At 50.0% G+C, this 21,728-nt stretch overlaps 1 protein-coding gene across 4 annotated transcripts in view; it reads left to right on the forward strand.

The window, feature by feature from the left end:
* Positions 1–17,864, forward strand: part of HTR4 (5-hydroxytryptamine receptor 4) — a 48,909-nt gene extending 31,045 nt beyond the window's left edge. The window contains exons 6-8 of one of the 4 annotated variants that reach the window (XR_011004413.1): positions 2,233–2,308; positions 15,279–15,457; positions 16,512–17,864. Coding sequence is in view for 2 of the 4 variants with exons in the window: in XM_068206224.1 (XP_068062325.1) it covers positions 16,512–16,599 (88 nt within the window). In the remaining 2 variants the exon portion in view is untranslated. The remainder of the gene's footprint in view (positions 1–2,232; positions 2,309–15,278; positions 15,458–16,511) is intronic. The other 3 variants (XR_011004414.1, XM_068206225.1, XM_068206224.1) reach the window with 3 other exon arrangements.
* Positions 17,865–21,728: the final 3,864 nt, after the last annotated feature.

Below are 21,728 nucleotides of genomic sequence, written 5' to 3' on the forward strand. Positions count from 1 at the left end.
CAACAGTTTAAGTGCAACGCTGAGCAATATATTGTGGAGATTTATTTAAGAATTGAAGGAAAAAATATGGATTTATCCCTTTGCAAAGCTGCATGAAACAGAGCAGAGCCAAGGAGGTAAACTCAAGAAAAAATCAAGAAACTGGGCATGCCTCACATTAATGTTATCTATGAGTAGTAACTTTATCACTGATTGATCTGTCAGTGAGCAGTCCCGGTTTCCACTGATATATTAAAGGCACATGAATGCATTCAGGGAGATTCATGCCCTGTGCTGCTTTTGTGACAGGCTTTTACAGCAGCAGAGTTGGTATTTATTAGCACTGAAAGCACTTCATAACACTTGGCTCCAGCGTTGAGACAAGAACTGCACAAAGCAGCTGCTCCACGGGCAGGGAAGCAATTAGGAGTGACTGGCACTGCCACAGGTGCTGCCAGGAGAGCTTCCAAGGGCTGCATGCCCGTGGGGAACGGGATGTTTTATCCTGCAGGAGTGTCCCAGCCGCCTGCCCAGGCAGGGCTGCAGCTCCTGCAGCCCCTGGGCATCCCTGGAGCTCCCTCCTTGGGCACAGCCCTGTTCAGCCCCTGTGGGGGTGAGGCAAACCAGGCACTGATCTCTGCTCCTGGGACAGGGACAGGAGCCAGGGAAGGGCTGGAGCTGGGCCAGGGCACGTCAGGCTGGATTTTGGGAAAGGTTCTTCCCCCCGAGGGTGCTGGGCACTGCCCAGGCTCCCCAGGGAATGGCCTCCAGGCTGCCAGAGCTCCAGGAGGGTCTGGACACCACTCCAGGGATGCCCAGGGTGGGATTGTTGGGGGGTCTGTGCAGGGCCAGATAATCCTGTGGGAATTCAGGACATTCCATGATTCTATTCTGTGAGAGAACCCCATAAAACACCAGCTCACAGAACTCGGGGAAATGAATGATGCACTTCAGTGACAAACCAATTCCTCTGTTTTTGAAAGGATCTTTGTCCTTGATAAATTTTAACACATGCCCATAAAATCCTTTAAAATAAGCTGCAAGCTAAATTAATTTCCTTGAAACCCTCTTTCCCCCTATGCTTGGCTTCACATGTGTTTGCCTGGGAAGATTTGGCTGTAAAATTGTGTCTGCTCACCTTGGAGTTCTTCTTGTCCTCAGTTAATAGCTGGGCACCCAGGCTGCTGGGCAGTCCTGGAGCCCCCTGCCCTCCTCTCCTCCCTCATGGGCACTCCTGTTTGCAGGCACAGCGCACACACAGCCCTGCCAAGCTCCTGTTTCAGACTCGGCTGTGCATTAAGGGACAGTTCTCCGTTATCCTCTCATGGCATAAGGAAAGCTGTTTAACTCTGAGGAATTGTGGATGCCTGAAATTTGATTTCTTCCAATCCAGGAGTGCTGTTTTGTAGGAGAATTTTCTGCTCCATGTGCTGTTTCAGGCTCTTGTTGGCTCAGGAGGAAAGTGCAGGATAAGGGAGGGGTTACAGCTGTTTTAGGAACCCCTGGAATTCCCTGTTACATTTCAGGGGATTGGTGAGAGACCAGCAGCCCACAGAGGGGGATTTTGAAGCTCATCCTTGCAGGCAGGCCTAGTTCCAGTGTTGGTAAAGATGAAGTGGTAACTCTATTGCTCTCCCATCTGTACCTAAAAGCCCAACCCAGCACTTCCAGCACATTGGAGCTGTCAGAAGACTCCAGGACCACCAGCCAGGGATCTCCAGCAGCTCTGCACTGCCTCCATAAATCAGATTTTTTAGCAGTGAGCATGGCTGCTAAAATCATGGGGACAAATGAAGTGGCCAAGTTACCACTCCCTGGACTTTGGTTTAAAGCCAGATGTGGCTTCCTCCAGAGAGGGTCCTCAGTCAGAGCAGAGGGGGTTGGTACACATGGAATGGTCAGGAGGAAGGCAAGAGCCAGCTCCCAAATCCCTTCCAGAGCAATGCTGAAGAGGTTTGGAAAACAGGCTCAGCAGAGGATTCCTGCCCAAAACCCTATGGGGAGATTTTCTTGAAAAGCAGAATGATTCCCCAAATGGCTTATGGAGGAAAGGACTGCAGCTGATGGCTCAGATGGTTCTAACACTAGAAGTCAGGCTCCTTTCAGTGGGAGGTTTGGGGATGTGGCTCTGATGCCATTGACTGCTCAGTGTTTGATGTGGGGCTGTTTCCCAATTAACCAGCGCTGTGTTTTTTCCTTTTTCCCCCTTAACTCCCTCACTGTGTCTGTCTTTGCTCCTTCCTGCACTAAAAGTGGCTGTTCCTCTGTCTCCAAGCTCCTCCTGCTCTTCTGCAGCAGACCAGCTCCTGTCTAGCCATGACCATGCTCTGTAAGTCCCTTCTTTTATTACTGCAGCTCTGTCTGTTCATGTTTATTGCAACCCACTGTAAACCCTCCTTTATTTATGGCTTCACACTTGTGGGGTGGAGGCAGCAGCCCCAGGGGAATGGGGATGTCTGACAGGGCTTTGGGAGTGGGCTCCTGGCTGCAGGGTAATGTGGCTAACAGGGATTTTTCCCTTTGGGATGGTAGTTCTCGCTCCAAGGACCAGGCTACAGCACTGCAGGGTCTCCTCAGTGGGCAGCACACAGAGAAAAGCAGGATACAGAGAGTGGCTTTGGATATTAGGAACAATTCTTCCCTGGGAGGGTGGGAGGCCCTGGATCCCTGGCAGTGTCCAAGGCCAGGCTGGACCCGTTTATGTTGGTTGAACCTGACAGCTCAGAGGCTTCCCCTTCCCTCAGAGGTTCCAGCTGGGCTCCTGCCACCATGGGAATGCTCCAGGGCCAGGCATTTCCACACATGCAGCTCCAGAAGAGTGGAGTAGGTGTGGAATTGGCTTCCTGCTCAAAATGGTTTTGTAGCGAGAGCAGGGGAAAGGAGCAGGGCTCTTGCCAGGACTGAGGAAGTCCTGGTGGTCACAGTGACAGCCTCCCTGCCTGGGACCTGGGATGACAAGTCACAAGGGCTGCCAGGACACAGGGAATGCCTCTCTCCCTTCAGTGCCACACCCCACAGCACCTTCACATCCCCATCCCTTCACCTGCAGCCCCAAATCCTGGGCAGACTGCACAGCTCCCACTGAACCTGCAATTATCCCAACAGATTTGGGGCAGGCAGGGCCTTCCCTCTCCTTTTTCCCTTCAGTGCTTTTGTTTATTCCTCATTAGGCACACAGATTTCGGGGAGGCAGCAGATTTCAGCACCTGCTTTACACCAGCAGAGTTCAGGGCAGTTTGTGTTCCCTCCATCTGGAAGTTTCCCCAGCCAGGTTCCCTGGGAGGGCTGGGCACAGGGAGGCAGAGCTGAGCTCAGGCTGCAGTCTGCTCCCTGGAGCTGCTCTGCAGAACACCCAGCGCTGAGGGAGAGCTGCCCCATCCCTCCCCGCCCGCAGGAAACAGACTCACAGAAAGCTTGGGGTTGGAAGGGGCCTTACAGCTCCCCTCTTCCACCCCCTGCCATGGGCACCTTCCCCTCTCCCAGCTCATTCCAAGCCCTGTCCAGCCTGGCCTGGGACACTTCAGGGTTCCTCACATTTTGGGATCTAAAGCTTCACTGAGCACTCAAAGGTCTCAACTGCATCTGTACCCGGCTGTTATTCCCTCAGTCCTTTGTGCCAGGTGTCTGTGAAATGTCCTCTGTGAGTGTTTCTGTCTGCTCTCACCCCTCTGGAAACATCCCTGTGTGCACCCCTTTGTTGTGATCCATCTTGGCTGCTATTTTCCCAAAAAGCTGCCCTGGAGAGAGGCTGCAGGTGCGATCTGCTGGGTGTGCTGCTCTCTCTGCTCTCCTCTGCCTGGAGCAATCCAAGCTGAGCTGCTGCCAAACCCTGTGACCCTTGGACATAACGCCTCACCCCTGCTTCTGTGGGGCACAGAGAGGAAAAATCTTGATTTCTCCATCCTATCTATGCAAAGCAGTTACAAAACCCTACCCATCTGGTGTGGTAGGATTTTACACTTGCCTGGTCAAAGTGACAAATGCCACCCTCAAGGTCAGGACAGCAGCAAAAGTAGCTCAGATTCAGAAAGCGACAAGGAGCAAGGACAAAAAAAAATCAAAATGCACTGGAAAAAGCTGCCCTGGGCAGCCCCTTCCATGCTCTGGGCCAATTTTCCCTGGTCTGGAGACAGAACTGGGGTGAGGAAACTGCTTCTTGTCCTTCTGCTCCTCTCTTTGTCCTTGTTTATGTCCCCCAGTTGATTTTGTCACAGTTGTTATTGATGAGATCCTCGGTGAGGCTGCAGAAAAGTTATTGGAGATCGTGCTGGGGTTTTTTTGAGGCTCAGAAGCACTGAGAGAAGAGTCGTCAGTGCCTGTTTTAGGAACACAGCTGATTCAAACACCTCAGGCATCAGAAAAAGTGCTTTCAACTTGTAACTCAAACCTTTCCCCACAGCCGTCCTTGGAGGCTGCAGGATGTGCCTGGAAGGAGAAGGAAAAGCTCCTTTTTGTCTTTTTTCCTGCATTAACAACCCCTTGGTGTGGTAAGGGTGATCCCTGCTGGGAGTTATGTCTGTAGTGGGACAAGAGATGTGTTGTAAAGAGGTTTCAGCAGCAGAAACCAGGAGCTGCCCAATTTTCCAAAGCATAAATCCTTCAGTTTTGAGGAAAAGAACCACTGGAAATGGCCAGCCTGGAGCAGGCTTCCAGCTGGAAGGGCAGTAAGCAGGACCAGTGCTTCATTAGCAGCGTGGCTCCAGGCTGGCTTGAGAACTGGGTGCGTGGCACTTTGCTGGGCAGGTGCAGCGTGTGCCCTGCCGCTTCCACGTGCTTTTCTCCAGCAGAATGAACTCCAGGGCTGGGCAGCAGTTCTGGCTTGGCTCCAAAGGGGAGGACAGGAGACCTGCCATGGGGGGAATGAGGAAAGAGAGGGAGGCTTTCCCTTTTTTTCCAGTTAAAGCCTGGGTAAAAGAGGAAACAGGCACGTGTGTGTGTGTGCACTCTGTGTCCCAAGGGCGCACTCCAGCAGCAGCAGACTGCAGCCAGCACCTCTGAAGGCTTCTCCAGACACCCTCGCTGGGACCTTTTCCCTAAGATTTCAGGGATTTCTGGGCTGAAGCTGCTCCTCCATCCTGGAGCACGAGGAGGAGCAGGGGGGACAGAGCCGCGCGTGGTGCCGATGGCAGCGCCATTTCCAGAGCTATCAACAGTGTCATTGTCATAGCTCTTGGAATGGTACTGCCATAAGCACTGGACTGCCAGCTGTGCTTGGGAGGGCCTGGCCCACCTGGAATCTCCCTCCGTTGGGCTGAAGGCGGTTCCTGAAGGATGGATGGAAGCTGGCCCTCAGAACCCGAGTCTCCAACAATCACCACGCCGTCCTGACCCACAAATCCCTGCAGACATTGCTGAAGCGTCCAGACCTCCCTGCTCGGGCCAAGAAGAAGCAGAAAGCTCATGGAAACCAGTCAGGCTCTGCTTGTCTGTCTTTGGGAAGAATTGTACATTTACAGCGAGTTTGGGACAACGTGCTCGTCCGAAGCAGCCCACCGATGGCTGTTGTAAAATGCAGGTGAACCTGGTGGGAAGAAATGCTGATGTGTGACTCCAGTCTAGAAGGCTGAATGATTTCTTTATTATAACTATGCTGTAATACATTAATATACTATTTAAAGGAGATACTAAAACTACAAACCTACTTTTTCTAGCTACCAAATCTAACTCCTCACAACTCGTGACCCTCTCTGAGTGCAGCCACAGGTGGGTTGGATTGGCCATCAGCTCAAACAATCCTCACCAGAACCCAACCAAGCAATCACCCCAGGTAAACAATTCTCCAAACACATTCCACATGGGAAAACAAGGAGCAGAAATAGAAACTGTTTTCTCTTTCTTTCCTCTGTGCTCCTCTATGAAAAAATCCTGAGAGAGAAATGTGCTGCCACAGATGGGTGTTGTGGAACTCCTCGGCTCGTGGAACTGCTGTGCTGCCCTGCAGTTGTGTTCCTGAAGAAATCACAGCTAGAGAGAAGATCCTGGGACAAAATCATCACAAGTGGAGCTGTCAAGCAGAACAGGAGCCCCGGGAGCTCTGGGCTCACAGGACAGTCCCTGCCCTTGCTCCCCTTTGTCCTTGCTCCAAGAGTTTCCCTGCAGTGTTCCGTATTTTTCCATTTTGCTTCTTTCTGGCAGAGAAGAGGAGGAGGCCCAGCAGCTCCAGGCCTTGCTGGGCAAAGAAATCAGCGTGGATGTGCCAAGGTCCTGGGTATTGTTGGGGAAGGGAATGCCCTGTTCCCATGAAGCCCTGGCAAACAGGGAGATCATTCCCTGCGGGAATTCCCATTCCATGGGCAGCTGATCCCTTTTGGGGGCTGGCTCAGGCCGTGGGTGTGCAGAGAGGGGCCAGGGCACAGGGGGTAAAGCTTTTGGAACAGGAACAGGCTGTAAACTCTTGGCAAATCCCAGATCTCCCTGTCTCCTGTGAGTCTCATTCCTGCTCCAGAAGATCCCACAGGGATCTGAGAGCCCCAGCAAGGGGGAAATGTGTCTCTGGCTCAAGGTGTGCAGTATCAGGGATGGATTCTGGTCTCTGAAGAGTCCAGGCCTTTGTGACAAACCCACAGTTTACTTGGCCAACCCTCTGGAGACATTCTAATAATTAATTCTTTCAGCTTCTGGATTAAACTCTTGTGCAAAACATCCCATCGAACAGAGACCGTTATATGGTGTGTTAGTGTAATTAAATAAAGAGAGAACTGATCTCCAGAGATGCCCAAAACGCTTAATTAAGATTAATTAAGCAACATGAATTACAGCTGGAGAGGATGAAAGGGAGCAATTCAGAACTGGCTCAGTAAAGGGGTGGGATGCTGGGTTCATAAATAGTTTTTCAGAAGCAGCTTCCCCAGCCAGGTTGATTCCATGGGCTGGGTTTAGCCCCTGGACCAGCCCCGTTTTCCTGGCCAAACACAGGGATCCCTGTGCAGCTGGGAGCAGGGGAGGCCTGGGTTTCTGGAGGCTTGGTGGCACAGGTAAAGCTATGCCAAAATAAATAAACACAATTTTCCTTCACTTCAGTGTGATTCACAGCAGTGTGATCTTCATTCCTTAGAATCACAGAATCCCAGAATGGGTTGGGTTCAAAGGGACCTTAAACCTCATCCAGTTCCAACCCCAAAACACCTTCCACTGTCCCAGGTGCTCCCAGCCCCATCCAGCCTGGCCTTGGGCACTGCCAGGGATGCAGGGGCAGCCCCAGCTGCTCTGGGCACCCTGTGCCAGGGCCTGCCCACCCTCCCAGCCAGGAATTCCCCCCCAGTGTCCGACCTAAACTTATTCTCAGTTTGAAGCCATTTGCTAAATTACTGGGCAAAGTACATCTTTGGTTGCCTCAACATAACACAAGGAACTGTGCTGCAAAATTTGGTTTATTTTGTGAGACCAGTTATTGCTGTAGGAGAGCCCAAACTTTAGTCAGTTACACTGGAAACTTGATGGGTGAAAAGCAATTTTCTGTTCCATTTGCCACATGTATCACTGCTTTGCTTTTCCTCAGGAAGGAGCAAACATAAATCTGAGCAGATTTATTTACCAAAGCAGGGACTAGGGCAGAGATTTATGGGCTGTGCCATCTCTTCTGGAGCAGAAAATAGTCAGGCCCAGGGGCAACCAAGGGATGGCACAACCTTCAGAAGTTTGAACTTCTTTGTTTGCTCTGCACAGCAAATTTGATGGTGATGTATAAAGTACGGGACAGGTGGGGTCTCACAGGTGGCCCTGAAAGACACTCAGATCTGCAGAAGGAGCAGAAGAAAGCACAAAATAACAGAAATAACCTTGTGTAAACAGCAGGGATACGGAAAGAAAGGGTTTACATACACAGAGGTGTTTTGATGGCCTTGGTTACCTCCTCCTGTGCTCAAAATCAATTCATTGATCAGTGGAACTCTTCCTATCATGTCCCAGTCTACAGGGAATTTCTCTAAGGAATGCTCTCCAGAGGAGTTGCTCAGAGCTGGCTTTACTCTTAGTAAAAGAAAACCCCAAACCCATCAGAGAATAAATAAATATCTGCTTGACAATGGTCCCTTGTTTTTTGGGCTCCCCACAAAATAAGCTGTGCCTGATATTCAGATTTCTGCCTCTCCTTACCCTGGACAGGGCACATTCAGATGTTGAGCTTGGCATTTTTCTTTTGGGCACCTTCAGGAGATTTGAGGCTCTGCTCTTTAGGATGCTCAGAGGAAAAAAAAAAAAAAAAGGCTTTCCTCAGGTCTTTGAGGTCTTTGAGGTCTTTGTTCCCAGAGAAGTTCAGAGGGTCCCTGAAATCCCAGAGGGAGCAGGGCCTGGCACCACCTGCACAGATCCTCATGGGCTTAACTTGAATAAAATCCCAGGAACAGCTCCTGGAGAGGCTGAGCTGGGATAACAGCAGCAGCACAGGAGGTTTGGGGACAGGGCGACAGAAAGTGGGGACTCAGCAGCCTCTGAATCACAGCAAGATGAAGCAGCAGCTCCTGTCCCCCCTCCTGAGGAGCATCTGACCCTGCTGGCAGAGAGCTCTTGGCAGGGAAGGGGATGAGCAAGGGCAGCATCATCCTTCCTGAGGAACAGGGGAAGGAACACAGCCACAGGCAATCTGTGCTCCTTGGCTGGGAACTGCACAAGCTGAAAATGAGGAGAAACTGCCCAGGGAAGCGAGGCAGGGAATTAACTGTGAGTACAGGGAGCACGGGGAGCCTGAGATCCCAGCCTGCACTCAAAACCAAGGCTTTGGAGGGAGAATCTGGAGATTTTATTGAAATTCAGCACCCACTGCCAATGTCCCCATCTGTGGTGTGACATTTAATCCTGATAAAAGGCTCACAAAGGATGAGGAGTGGGGAGCACAGCTCACAATTAATTAATATTGTTCGCAATCTCACGGATGAAGCTGTACAAATTCACACCCAGTGGGTTGTAAGGGAGAAAGTCCAAAGGCAGGAATGTGCTACTTTATTCATAGAACTATTAATTGGAAAATCTGGATAAAGAAGGAAAGGGGAGAAGAAACTCACACTGAACACAGCACGGTGGAACCTGGTGTTTGCTCTCTCAGCAGGATGGAGACCTGAGGAAAGGCAGCCAAATAAACTTAAATTAAAGTTGTGATAAGACTGATAAATAAGATTTACTGAGGTCAACCTACAACAGGTCCTAGTTGAGATGTTAAAGGCATCACAAGGTTATTTCTTATTAATGTTAAATTGTTTTTTCTTATTAAATTTAACAGGTTTTTAATTGACTATTATTTAACTGGCATTTTGCTATTTAATTTTTACGCCATTACTCCATTACAAGAAAATATAATTTTCAGCCCTTAAATTAAATGCCTTAAGGTAAGCACAGCTTCCCAGCAGCACCTTGGGGCTGCACAGAAGTTCCCAGGACACAAAAGTGTGGATTTGTCATGGCCAAAAGGCAGGGAGGGCTGGGTGAGCCATTCCCTGGGGAGCAGAACTCTCCCCTCAGCCTGGAGGGTGGGAGGGAGACCCAGCTGCTGTGAGGGAGTTGGTGGCATTTGCTCCTGAGAAAGGAACCAAAGGAGTGACAGGGACAATGTGCACATGCCAGCCTTTTGTTATCAAACACGTGATGCTGCAGAGAAAGTCTGCTTTTGACACCTAAAAAAATAAAAGCTCTGCTGCTCACATAAAAAGTAGGGAAGGAGGGGAAATTTTTGCTAGATTTCAGCGAGCTATAATTCCATTTTCCACTGGGTATTTCAGTGCAGAAAAGCCACTCATTCCCAGAGGGAGACGGCTGGTAAATATTGGAAGGGAGGTTTGGATCCCCATCCCTGGAGGTGGCACTCAGAGCTCTGGGCTGGGACAAGGTGGGGATGGATGGGGCACAGCTGGGTCTGGATGGGCTGGGAGGGCTTTGCCACCCTGAGGTTCTGGGATTCTCCCACTGTGGCACATTTGAAACCTGACAAACTCCACTGAACAGCTCCAAGTCTTGCCACTGTTTCACTCCACAGATTTAACAAATGTAGTTGTTTGTTTTTTTTTTCCCAGCAGATAAAAGATTTAATTATTCCTCCTTAAAAAAATCATCATTATCTTCCATTTGAACATTATTAATTGATCCTGCTTGTGTTTCATTAATTGAAACACTTAAACCCAGCAGCCCACTCTGAGCCATCCCATCTGGGGGTGGCTGGGAGCTGCTCTTAATGGGCTGCTCCGGGTTTCTGCTGTGTCTGAGCACTTCCAAGTGCTCTCCTCATTATCAGATTTGGGGCTCTTATGACTGTTGCATTAATTGTGGTGCAAAAAAAGAACTGGAGGCCAAAATCTGGAGCTAATTAGAGCCTGTAATGGAGTGCCAAGCTTAACATTAACGAGAGAGGAATGGAAATAGGGAGTTAATGGGAGAAAAAGGGGAAAGGGTTCCTTTCCCCCACATCCCCTGAGTGGCCTCTCTCGTTTGTTTACTTATTTACCCTGCTTCATAATCAGCAAATGCATTTCACTCACTGCAAACAAGGAGCTCCTCGCTGATTTTGAAATTTGCTTCATTTCTGTCCTTTGGTGCCCAAATTGCTGTTTCTGCTGTGGAAACATCAACTTCTGCAACACTGAAATGGCACAAATCTGTAGCAGAGGAGCTCAGCAGCTCTGGGCCATCCCCACCCCGTGGTTGCTGTGTGGATCCCTTGGTTTCCATCTCCAATTCCTGTTCATAATACCCAAATTCCAAGGATTTGAGCTGAAGTTGAGCAAAACATCCTGCAGTGGAAAATAGGGAAAATTATAAACATTATCCAGGTGGAGCAGCTGAAAGCAGAAGGAGAGTGGGAAAAGGGAAAAATTATCAAATTCAGCAATTGTGGTGAGGGGGATTGGAAAGGACCACAGAGAAATTCATTAATAGAGACTGGTAATAAAGAGGATAAAAAAGGAAGATGGAAATGAGCACCTGCAGTCCCAGGGAAACAAAATTTGGGTGAAATTCAGCAGGAGAAAACCAAAAGGAAACCAGATGCTGAAGAGTTTGGACATTTCAGTTCAAGATCCTATTTCAGGTTATTATTTGCCTGCACTTCTAAACATCCTCCTCGAAAAGGATCCACAGCTCCTGCAAACACAGAAACAAAAGGACTGGAGGGGGTTTAGTCTTGGTTTGCCAGAAAAAAGAGAGATGATGGGACAATGCGGAAAAAAAGGAGAGACACAAACATTGGGAGATGCTCTCTCTGTTTCCTGAGACTTGTCGGAGACCAAAAAAAAAACCAAAAAAACAACTTTTTTTTTTTTTTAATGATCCTCTTATTCAAGAGAAATAAGTATTTCCTTACTTGAGAACTGCTGATTTTGAATCTGGATTTCTGCAGAAATCCTCCAAAGTGCATTGAAAGCTGGCTGATGTGGGCTGGAGACAGATGTTTTATAAAACTTCTGCCTGATATTTAGCAAAGAATGATGAGAGCTGAGTTCAGCTCCCAAGGTTGGAACAGAAATATTTGATTTAAAGATAATTAAGAGATTCAGCTTAACTGCTCAGGAGTGAGAAAATAAACACTTGTCATGAGACAGAGAGAGATTTATGTTTATATTTGACTACAAAGGACTCTAAAATCAACATTCCTGTCAGAGCCATGTAAATAATTCAGCAATCCCAACGTTTTCCCAAGATCTGGGTTTTCACATTGGGCTGTAATGGGATAATTCAATTTATTCTTACCCTGCTCTAATGATTTTATGCTGATGGCCAAGTGCAGAACTTCACTGCAGGGATGGGAGCAGGACAAATTCAGCCCAGAGGTTACAGAGTTACTGAGAAGCTTTTAATTTTCTTGAGTCTGTGAACCTGGGAATGCTGAGAGAGGGATAGTTCTGGTCTCATTTGGGGAAGTTTCACATGCAGCTGCATTAAAAGCAAATGTTTTGTGAAATTCCATTTAATTTGGAATTGTGAACTCATTTTCTCAGCAGAAGATGGAAATGGAGCAATGCATTTTGTTCCCAGTTCATTCTGACATTTGGTGGAGTTCAGATTTGAGGATTTTGCTCTTTCAAAGTGGAAAAAATATCACAGATTAAAATAGGGAATTCCAGAGATTCTTGGGTTTTGTGTCACACAGTTCTCTGTTTCCCAGCATGTCCCATTTTTCCAAAAATACCAAAAGTCCCTTTCCAGGCAGACAAGAGGAGGGGACCGTCCTGATGTCCTGGAGAACCCGCTCAGATTTTGTCCCTGGCCCACTGCAATTCCACCTGTGGGATCTTTCCCGGTGCTTCCAGCCTGGGGAATTCCTGCTGCCACCCAGACCCATCCTGCACTTCCAGGGGTTGGTTCCTGGGGCTTTGTGGCTGCCATAGAACACAGAAATAAAAAAGGCTCTTTTCCACCCGTTCCTGACTCAGGAATGGAGCAGAGCAGAGCCAGCACAGGCTGGGATAAATCACAAAAATCGTCTGAAGCTGCTCTCTTCCCCTCACTTCTGGAGTGGCTTAAGAATTCTGTTGTTTTCTAATTCAGAATTTATAATTCTGGAACTGAGCAGATGGTGCAAGGCTGATTTCAGGGATGTGTTCATGAAAATAACCTCTGCCAAGTGACTGTTCACCACAATCCCCATTTCAGATCAATTATTTGTTCTTGCTCTTGGAAGTCCCTCCGGAAGCAGCAGGGCTTTGAGGAATGGACACGATATGGAGGGTGAAGTTCCAGCAGTGGTGCCGCAAATATTCCAGAGGAAAATCACTTTGGGAGAGAAAGGAAAATGCAGGGAAAGATAAATTGTGGGGCAACACAATTGTCAAGTCTTGGAAAAGTTTCAATCCTTCATTCAATTTGGAAGCTCAGTTCCATTTAAAATGTGGCTCCAGCCAACTTTTACCTCAAAACCTCTTCTACCTTCCACTATTTTAGGTGGTTGAGGAGAAAAATGGTAAAAAAAATACATTATTGAGAACGGGATTCTGCTCAAGCCAAAAGCAAATCTTCCCAGTTTATCCCATTTTACATCATTCCATCTTGCTTTCCTCTGCCCCCAAATCTTTCCTGGGTGCTCCTGCAAATAACAGGAGGTTTGTGATACAGTGGGAGCCACCATCACCTACTTGCCTTTTCCTTGGAGATCTGTTCCAGGTGGGATGGTCGCTGTCCCTGGGGTAGTTTCTGGTTGTAGGTGAAGGAAGAAAAGTGTTTGGAAGTGTTTCATTTGGAGTTGGGCTTCAGCAACTGGAGAAGGAGCAAATGAAGACACAGGCAGTGAATGTTCACTCCCCAAATTGTCAGTACCACAGTGGGGAGATCAGTCCCCTGATAAAAGCAGCAAAGGGCATTGAACATCAATTGCAATCTGCTCTTTTCTGCTTTTTTCTTCTTTTTTTTATCTCACGAGGAGTTGAAGGCTTGCTCCAGATCAGAAATGGGGAAAATATCTGAAAGTGGAAAAGTCTGGAGAATGAGAAAAGCAAACGAAGTGAACAGCTCAGAACTCAGTGAATTTGATACCTGGATTTTCTCTTCTGTTCTTGCATTCTCTGGGGCTCTGTCAGTAACTGTTTTGAATTTATAATACAAGAATTACAAAGGGATTTGTGAATAAAGCCAAAGTTGGGGGTTAGCACCTTTTTGTGTAGCTCATGTCTAAACATTTGTGCACCCAGTGAGACCTGAGGTACTGCACACCCAAAATCCCCCCACCCATCCCTATTTCTGCAGCAAAATCTCAACTCTGCCTGTTGTCCTTCCTTTTTTGAGCAGAGGGGGAATGGATTTAGTGGCAAAAGCCCAGAGCTGGCAGCTCTGGTCCCTCCCTGAACAAAGGCCAGCTGCAGAACCTGCCCTGCGTGTCCAGGGACTGTCAGGACAGCAGGAGCCACCTCCTGCCCGTCCAGGAGGGAAGCAATTCACAATGAAAGCAGCTGTGAAGTGGGAAGGGATTATTGAACAGAGAGCAAAGGCAGCTGCACACTCGGGTGGGTTTGGGGAGGTGGAAAATGCAGGAGTGCAGCCACGAATCCCTCAGCCAGCAGGGTTCGGCTGTGGCTGGGCCAGCCTGGCTTTGGCCTCTCTTTGTAATTTTATTTATGATCAGTGTGATCCAAACCCTCCCAGTTCCTGTCCCCGAGAGGTCAGGGCTGATCCCAGGGGTGGGGACTGAGCAGGAGCTCGGGCTGTGGGAAAATGGTGTGTGGTTTTCATTCCAGGAGAAACCAAAACCCAGCCATTTCTGGGCTTTGCTTTCCTAATAAAGGTCCAGGTTGGTGTGGCGGACAGCTCTGCAGGGAGTGAAAGTGGGAACACTGCAGCCACTGCATCCCCTCGGAGTCTTCTCCCTGGGATTTGCCAAATTCCCAGAATAAGCTGGAGCTCTTGTCCTGCAATCCCCACAGCTGCCCTGCCGTGCCCAGAGCTGACCCCAGCTGTCAGCCAGAGCCCCTTGGGCTGGCAGACACAATTGTCCCCAAGCTGGCCATCAGCAGGGCCATGGGGAGGGTTTGCAGCAGGTCCCTGCAGGGGCAGTGCCTTCCCATTGTTGGGATTTATTGTTTTATAATTTATTTATTGGGGGTGATTGGGATCTGGGGAAAGCTCCCGGGGAAGTGACAGCAATGCTATCCCCACTTTGGGATTCTCTTTGAGCACAAATCCCATCAGAGGAGCCCATCAGGGGCAGGAAAAGGGCACAATTAATTTGCTGTATATAATTTACTTAATTAATTTAACCCTTTTAATGCCTTTTTTTTTCCCTGTATACGTATTCTGGCTCCCTCGAATATATTTATTTCTCACACCTACCTGGCTGCTTTCTCTTGAAGCCTTCAGCCCACACAGGGAGGGTTCCAGTGCTGTTTCCTCCTTGCATTGTAGGATAAATCCCTGGCACACCCATGGGGTGGGAGCTGAGGCACACCAAGTGTGTTCCTGCAGGGGAAGCAGCTGAATTTTGGGTGCAGATGAGAATTTCTCTGAAACTTGCTGCCCACAGGTACCAAGAGCTGAGAAATGAGGCGTATTTTCAGAGAGAGATCAGTGAAGGCACAGGGAAAGAGAGAGAACAAAAACTTTTTGTGAGAACAAAAGCAGGGCTGTAAAATCCCAGCTTTTGTCCAACACTAAAGCGGTGCCCTACAACTGGCAGGTGGCTCTGAACTTACATTTGAAGGGAAAAGCTGCAGGGTATGGAAAAACCCCACGGAACACAAAAGCCTGGCAGCAGAGGACGCCCTTAACAGATTCCTGGAGATGTTGGGAATATTTGAGGAATGATGTGCCGGTACCTGAGCAAGCCATGAGCAGGCACTCCCTGAGCCAGGGATGCTCCTTCCTCCTGTCCTACCAGTCCTCTTTCCCCACAGGGTTAACAGCTGGAAGTGTTGAAGTCACTGCCAGAGGCTTCAGACAGACACTTTGTGCCACACGACATCCCGGGACACCTTAATGACCCCTCTTTAGCTTAATGAACCTCTAACAGTCTGCACCGCCTGCTCTTGCTGCTCTTGCTCCACTCTGGGACGGCCGCAGAACACGGAGGAAGGTTTGGATCCTTGGGTGTCCCAGTCCTTGTCCATCTGGAACCTTGGATATCCCAGTCCCTGTCCATCAGGAACCTTGGATATCCCAGTCCCTGTCCATCGGGAACCTTGGATATCCCCGTCCCTGTCCATCAGGAACCTTGGATATCCCAATCCCTGTCCATCTGCAAATTTGGATATCCCCATCCCTGTCCATCTGAAAACTTGGATATCCCCATCCCTGTCCATCAGGAACCTTGGATATCCCAGTCCCTGTCCATCTGCAAACTTGGATATCCTAGTCCTTGTCCACCTGGAACCTTGGATATCCCAGTCCCTGTCCATCTGCAAACTTGGATATCCCACTCCTTGTCCACCTGGAACCTTGGATATCCCAGTCCTTGTCCACCTGGAACCTTGGATATCCCAGTCCCTGTCCATCGTCCTGAGCTGCTCCAGGTGTCAGTGCTCTCCTCCCTGTGTCCCGTCTGTGGCAGAGCCTTTGGCATTGCCGAGGACTCCCGGGTGGATTGTGTTCACAGTGTCCCTGTCTGACCTGGTCCATCAGTTCCAGCTCTGTTCTCTCTTCGTGGCCGTCTCGTTGGAGTCTGTTCAGTGTGAGGTGCAAAATGTCTCTGCTTGTCTCTGACATCCAGTCTGTAACTCGTTGGGAGCACATTTTTCAAATTCCTGATCCTTGTTTAAAGTGCTGGAGTTCCAAGGGATGTTTGAGGGAAATATCTGCACATTCAGTGCCCTGGCCATGCTGGGAGCCAGCATCCAGCCTGGGAATTCCTGCAGGAGCATCCTCCAGCCCAAGCACACTCAGGCAGCGCAGCTCACCTCAGACACCTGAAACCCAACAGTTTCTTGGTTTTCAGGGACTGCTTTGACTGCTCCAAACTGAAGATTTCATTCCCTGTTACAGAGCAAAGCAGGGATTCCACACTTTTTAATGTGGGATCTGGATATTTGGAAGAATCACTCTCTTAAACATACTTTGGGGTTTGCAAATCTTATTTTCCATCAGTTTGGCATTTGAGCTGGCACTGACAGAGGTTTGTGTTCCCCTCCCAGGTACACGGTTTTACACAACGGGCACCACCAGGAACAAGAGAAGCTTCCCATCCACACCGACCCCGAATCCCAAGAGTCCTGTTTCTAGTCCTGGCCCAGAAGAGGAGGAACAGAGGCCTTTTAGGATGTCCCAGGGATTCACAGACAGCAGGACTTGAAAATTCATCCATCTGCATTGTCGTGGTGCCTCCTGCAGTGAATTCCCAGGAATGTCCAGCTGTGGGAGCTGGGTGGGAGCATGGGGAGGGTCAGGACTCTGTCCCTGTCCCTGCAGGAGCAGCTGGAGCCGTGCCAGAGCCCTGCTCCAGGAGCAAGGCATTCCTGGCAAAGCCAGGACCAAAACAGCTCTAAACCACCCAGCCAGGGACTCCTGCTGCTCCTTTCCAGCTGCTCCTTTCCAGTTGCCCCCTGCTCTGCCCCCTGCTCAGCTCACCCTGTCCTGGGGGTCACAGCTGTGGGGTGGCACCGAACTGCTCCATCCCTGCTGGCTCTGCCTGGAGCCCGGGCACTGCCAGGGGAGGAGCAGCCCCACGTTTTCTCCAGGAGAACAAGAGGAAATGTTGGCTGCCCTTTGGTTCCAGCCCTGGGCGAGGCCAGCAGCAGCAGCAGCTGCTGCTCCCCCCACGCTGCAGAGCTCTGGAAGACCCTGGTGGTGATTCCTGGCCGGGGAGGATCCCAGGGTGTGCAGGAGCTCAGTGGGGCCAGCAGGGCCAGCCCAGCTCAGAGCCATGGCCCTGCTCTGCCATTCCCAGTGGATGGGACGTGCCCTGGAGCCCAGAGCTGTTCCCATCCCTCTTCTGAGCTAACTTTGGGCATTCTGAGGCAGCAGAAGCTTGGCCAGGAGCCAGAGCCAATGGATCACTAAGTGCCATCTTGGAAAACAAACCACCTAAACCCTTTTCTAGCTACATTTGGAAGAGAGACTTCTACTTACCTTTGCCACCTTTATTTTTCTATTTGTTGCTGGTCTCTTCCAGTCGAGGCAAGAAGTTTTCCAGACTTTCCAGTCTCACCATTTGCAAAGATCCCAGTCCTCAGCTGCTTCCTGCATGTTGGTGTTGCCACGTTCCTCGTGGGCTGCTTCCCCCTTTGCATGGAAAGGGTGGGCCAGGCTCTAAACTCCACAAATTTGGGAAAGGGATTTTCATGCAGGATCAAGACCACGAGCCTTGACCTCTTTTAGGTGAAGATCTACCCCAGAGATGCCACCCTGAGCCTAGAAAATACAATTGTACTTTGTCATATCGTGGAACCATGTACAGATATTTTTAATGTACAAAGAGAAGCTGACATTATTTATTATTTTTTATCAGGAACATGTGGTTTTTTCATTAAAAGCTTCTAGACCAAGGAGCTTAACATTCTATGTATTATTATTTAGTAATATTTCTGTTGCTATGTGACAGGTATTTACTGTAAACAGACAAATCCCGCTCGGAACAAACAAAAATGTTGCTCAGTAAGAGAAATATTGTGCATGAGAAGAACAAGTGGCTTCCTGGCCATGGTGTCTGACTTCTTTAAATACTTCTTCCAAAGCAAAGTCACTGATAAAGCTTCCCATCCTTTTCCTATAGGATTCGGAAGGACACTGGGCAGAAACAGTCCCAGTTGGAATGCTGAGGTAGAAAATTGCTGGCTGCTGGAAAGGCACAAATTATTGGTGTTTGTGGTGGAAGGTATTCCAGGTCCATCACTGGGACCTGGTTGGCAATGACCTGATTTTACAGGGTTTTATTTCCAAAAAAAATCATTTAACTTTACTCTTGACACCAGAACTGCGGAGTGAAAAAAAGCCATTATTGAAAGTTTGGAAAAAACCCACCCAGGGCTGCCTCAGTGCTGTGATCCTCCTCCTCTGTGGAAGTGCCCACAGGGGTTTTGATGGGCTTTGGGCACACGAGGCTGCAGAACAGCTTGGCTTGGTTTCACCTCAAGCGTCAAATTTCTTAAAGAAATCCTTAGAAAAAGCTTTTCTATGTTCCCATTGTAGGGCATCGAAATCTTGGTGTGAAATTTCCTGGAGTGAGATGGAACCAGCAGCACAGGGAGGGGTTCTTTGGTTCTGCTTTGTCCTTCAGGCGTTGTTTTCTCCTTTGTTTTTATGTGCATTAGGAAAAGATCTCTTTTTAATTTAAAATAAACTCCCACTTTCCCCAGGGACAACATTCCCAAGGCTCTGTCAACGGGAACAGCGGCTCACCAGCCAAAAAGGTCAAAAGCTCTCACTGGGAAAAGGCTCCCCCCCTTCCAACTGGATGAAATTCCGAACACCAAATGTCCATGTCCTGTGTCACCTCTAGTCCCTCCCTGGGCTCAGCAACCCTGTCAGGAACCACCTGGCAGCTCAATCAACCAACAACAGCACAGCTTCTGTGCCCCCAGCAATGCCACTGTGCCATCAGCAGTGGCAGAATTCCCCTGGAAAAGGAGGAGTCTCATGGAAGGCCCCACTCTGGAATTCCACGGCTGCTCCTGTGTCCTCCCAGTTCAGCTTTGCCCATCTTGGCTGGTGGTGCCAGTCCTTGCCTGTGCTCAGTGACGTGTGGTGTTCCTAAAAATAAAAACTCCTCTCTGGCCATGGCAGTGAACTCCAGCTTGGGCTCATTTCTGGTGCTCTTGGCACTCCAACCCCAGGGTGGGAGCAGGTTGCACCTCCCAGCTGCCCCACAGGAGGCTCCAGGGGCTGGAACAGGGAGGGGAATCTGCCCCTCTTTGCTTTTCCTACAACTCCTGACAGGAGGGGACAGCCGGGGGATCAGGCTCTGCTCCCGGGGACAGGAGGAGAGGGAACGGCCTCAGGCTGGGCCAGGGCAGGCTCAGGGTGGACATCAGCAGGAATTTCCCCATGGAAAGGGTGCTCAGGCACTGGAACTGCCCAGGGAGTTGTGCAGAGCCAGAAGGGACCCCTGAGCCACCTTTTCTCAGGCTGAGCCCCTTTCCAGCTCCCTCAGCCCCTCCTGGTGCTCAGCCCCTTCCCAGCTCCATTCCCCTCCCTGGACACGCTCCAGCCCCTGCAGGTCCCTCCTGCCTGAGGGCCCAGAACTGGACCCAGAACTGGACACCCCTCGCGGTCCCTCAGCAGTGCCAGCACAGGGGACAGTCCCTGCCCTGGTCCTGACTGTCCCCCTGCTCACAGGAATTTGTTCATTTACGATTCATTTGCAGTCCAGGAGCCCCCACCTTGTCCTGGCCTTACCTGGAGGTTTCCCAGGTCCCTGTGGAGCTGCTGATGGGATCAGAGCCATCCAAAGGGATTCAGGTGAGAAATGAAAGCCAAGGGTCACCTGGATGTGGAGCAGTGTGGATCCCTCGCTCCAGAGACACTTTTTTGGCAAACTCTGCTCCTCCAGGGGTGTGTGTTCCACCAAAGGACATTTCAGGGAGGATGGACATTGGGAATGTGTCACTGAAATCCTGCAGAGCTGACAGGTAAACGGTGCTCACCTTGCCTCTGACTCAAAATGGCTTTGATTTTACCTCCTCTGCTCCTCCTGTCCTCTGCTGGGCTCCAGAGCTCTGTGAACAACCAGCAGTGCTGTATTAGCTACATCAATGCTGGTTTTGCATTTCCAAACACCTCTCAGTTCAGGGATTACTGACAGATCTCTTCAGCCTAAAGCTCATCTCACCCAAGCTCGTGGCTTTAGGATGGAATTCACTCCCAGCCAGCCCTGCTCAGCAAGAGGAGGGAGAATCAGAAGGTATTTAAGGCACTTCTTTGTGTCAGCCTTACTTAATAACGTGGCCAGAACCAACCAATGGGGCCCAGATCGTGTCCAGCTCGTTCGAGCACAGATGAAAAGCAGGGAGCAGCTCCAGCCACGAGCTGGTTTGGGAGCAGGCAGCCCACACAGGCACTGAGTCATTCCCACCCAACTCTGGGAGTGCTGAAGCCAAGGAGAGCATTTCCATTCTGTACCTGGCAGCTGGATACCCTTCCCCAGTTTAGGATCCCCTTTTTCTCCACATTTGAGTTCCTGAGCCATCTCCGAGCACTCCCAGGCCAAAAGGCAAGAAATCTGTAGGGGATTAATAATACAGACTCAATGAAGACATACCAAAGCTTTTAGTTCTTCCAGTTTTTGTATAAATCTTCCTGAATAAATGCCCAGTTTATCTCCTGCCAACACCCAGGGAGTGCTGAGGAGCTGAAGGGAGCTCTGCAGGTGATGGGCCCTGGTTTGGCTGTCCTGTTATCACATGCAGTGCACACAGGGCCAGGGTGTCCCTGGCACACCCTGACAAGGTTAAATTGGAATTGCTTAACTGGGAACCAGAAGTGGAAATCCTGGGCAAGGGGATCCTCACACCCTGAACAGCCTGGAGAGGGAGCAAAGGCAACATTCCTGTCTCCATCAACCCCTTAGAGCTTCTTCTCAAACAAAAACACTTCCAAAATCCTTTCCTTTTTGAAACCCAAGCACTGATTTTGCCCTCCTCCTAAAGGAGAGGGAAAAGCAACCCCCAGCACAATGAGCACGAGGCTGTGCCCAAACACACTCTGGCCTTTCCCTGTTTACCTTCTGTACTATTTAGATGACATTTCCCAGGCACCTGAGCCTCTCCCAGCTGGGATCTCTGCATCCTCTTCCAGGAGGAGCTGTGGCAAAAGCAGTGCCAAGGGCACCCAGGCTCACTTCCCAGCCGGTGGAATCACCACCAGCTGCCTCCTCCTGCTGAACTGGACCTGGAGGTGCTCACTTCTCCTCAGGGACTGTAAGAGGAGCCCCCTCTGACTGTGCACCTGCAGAGGGACAGAAATCCCACTGAGACTTCACTGCCCCAGTGTTGCTGAGTCAGAGCTGACCCAGGGAAGAAACTCCTGCTCGATGCTTTCCCCAAAGCCACATATCCAGGAGGGAAGCAGGGCACAGAGGTGGTGCAATCCCATTTCCTCTGTCATTCCTTACCTTGCAGGGTCAATGCTGGCCAGGCTGCCTTTGAACTCCAGCCAAGCTCCCCGTGGCACCCAGGTGCAAACATCCCTGGTTTCAGGGGCTGGGATGGATCCCAGCCTGTCCCCACAGGAGCAGAGCAGAGCTGAGAGGCCCAGCTGGAGCTCCCGTGCTGCAGGAGGAGCAGGATCACTGTCCCCTCACCTGCAGGGACAGCAGCTGCTCCTCCTGCCACACACCAGGCACAGGAGGGAGGAGAAGCCTGGCACAGAAACATCTGGGATGCTCCAAGGACAGCTGAGCTGGGCAGAGCCAGGGA

Source organism: Anomalospiza imberbis, chromosome 15 (assembly GCF_031753505.1).
Source record: "Anomalospiza imberbis isolate Cuckoo-Finch-1a 21T00152 chromosome 15, ASM3175350v1, whole genome shotgun sequence".
NCBI classification, from domain to species: Eukaryota; Metazoa; Chordata; class Aves; order Passeriformes; family Viduidae; genus Anomalospiza; species Anomalospiza imberbis.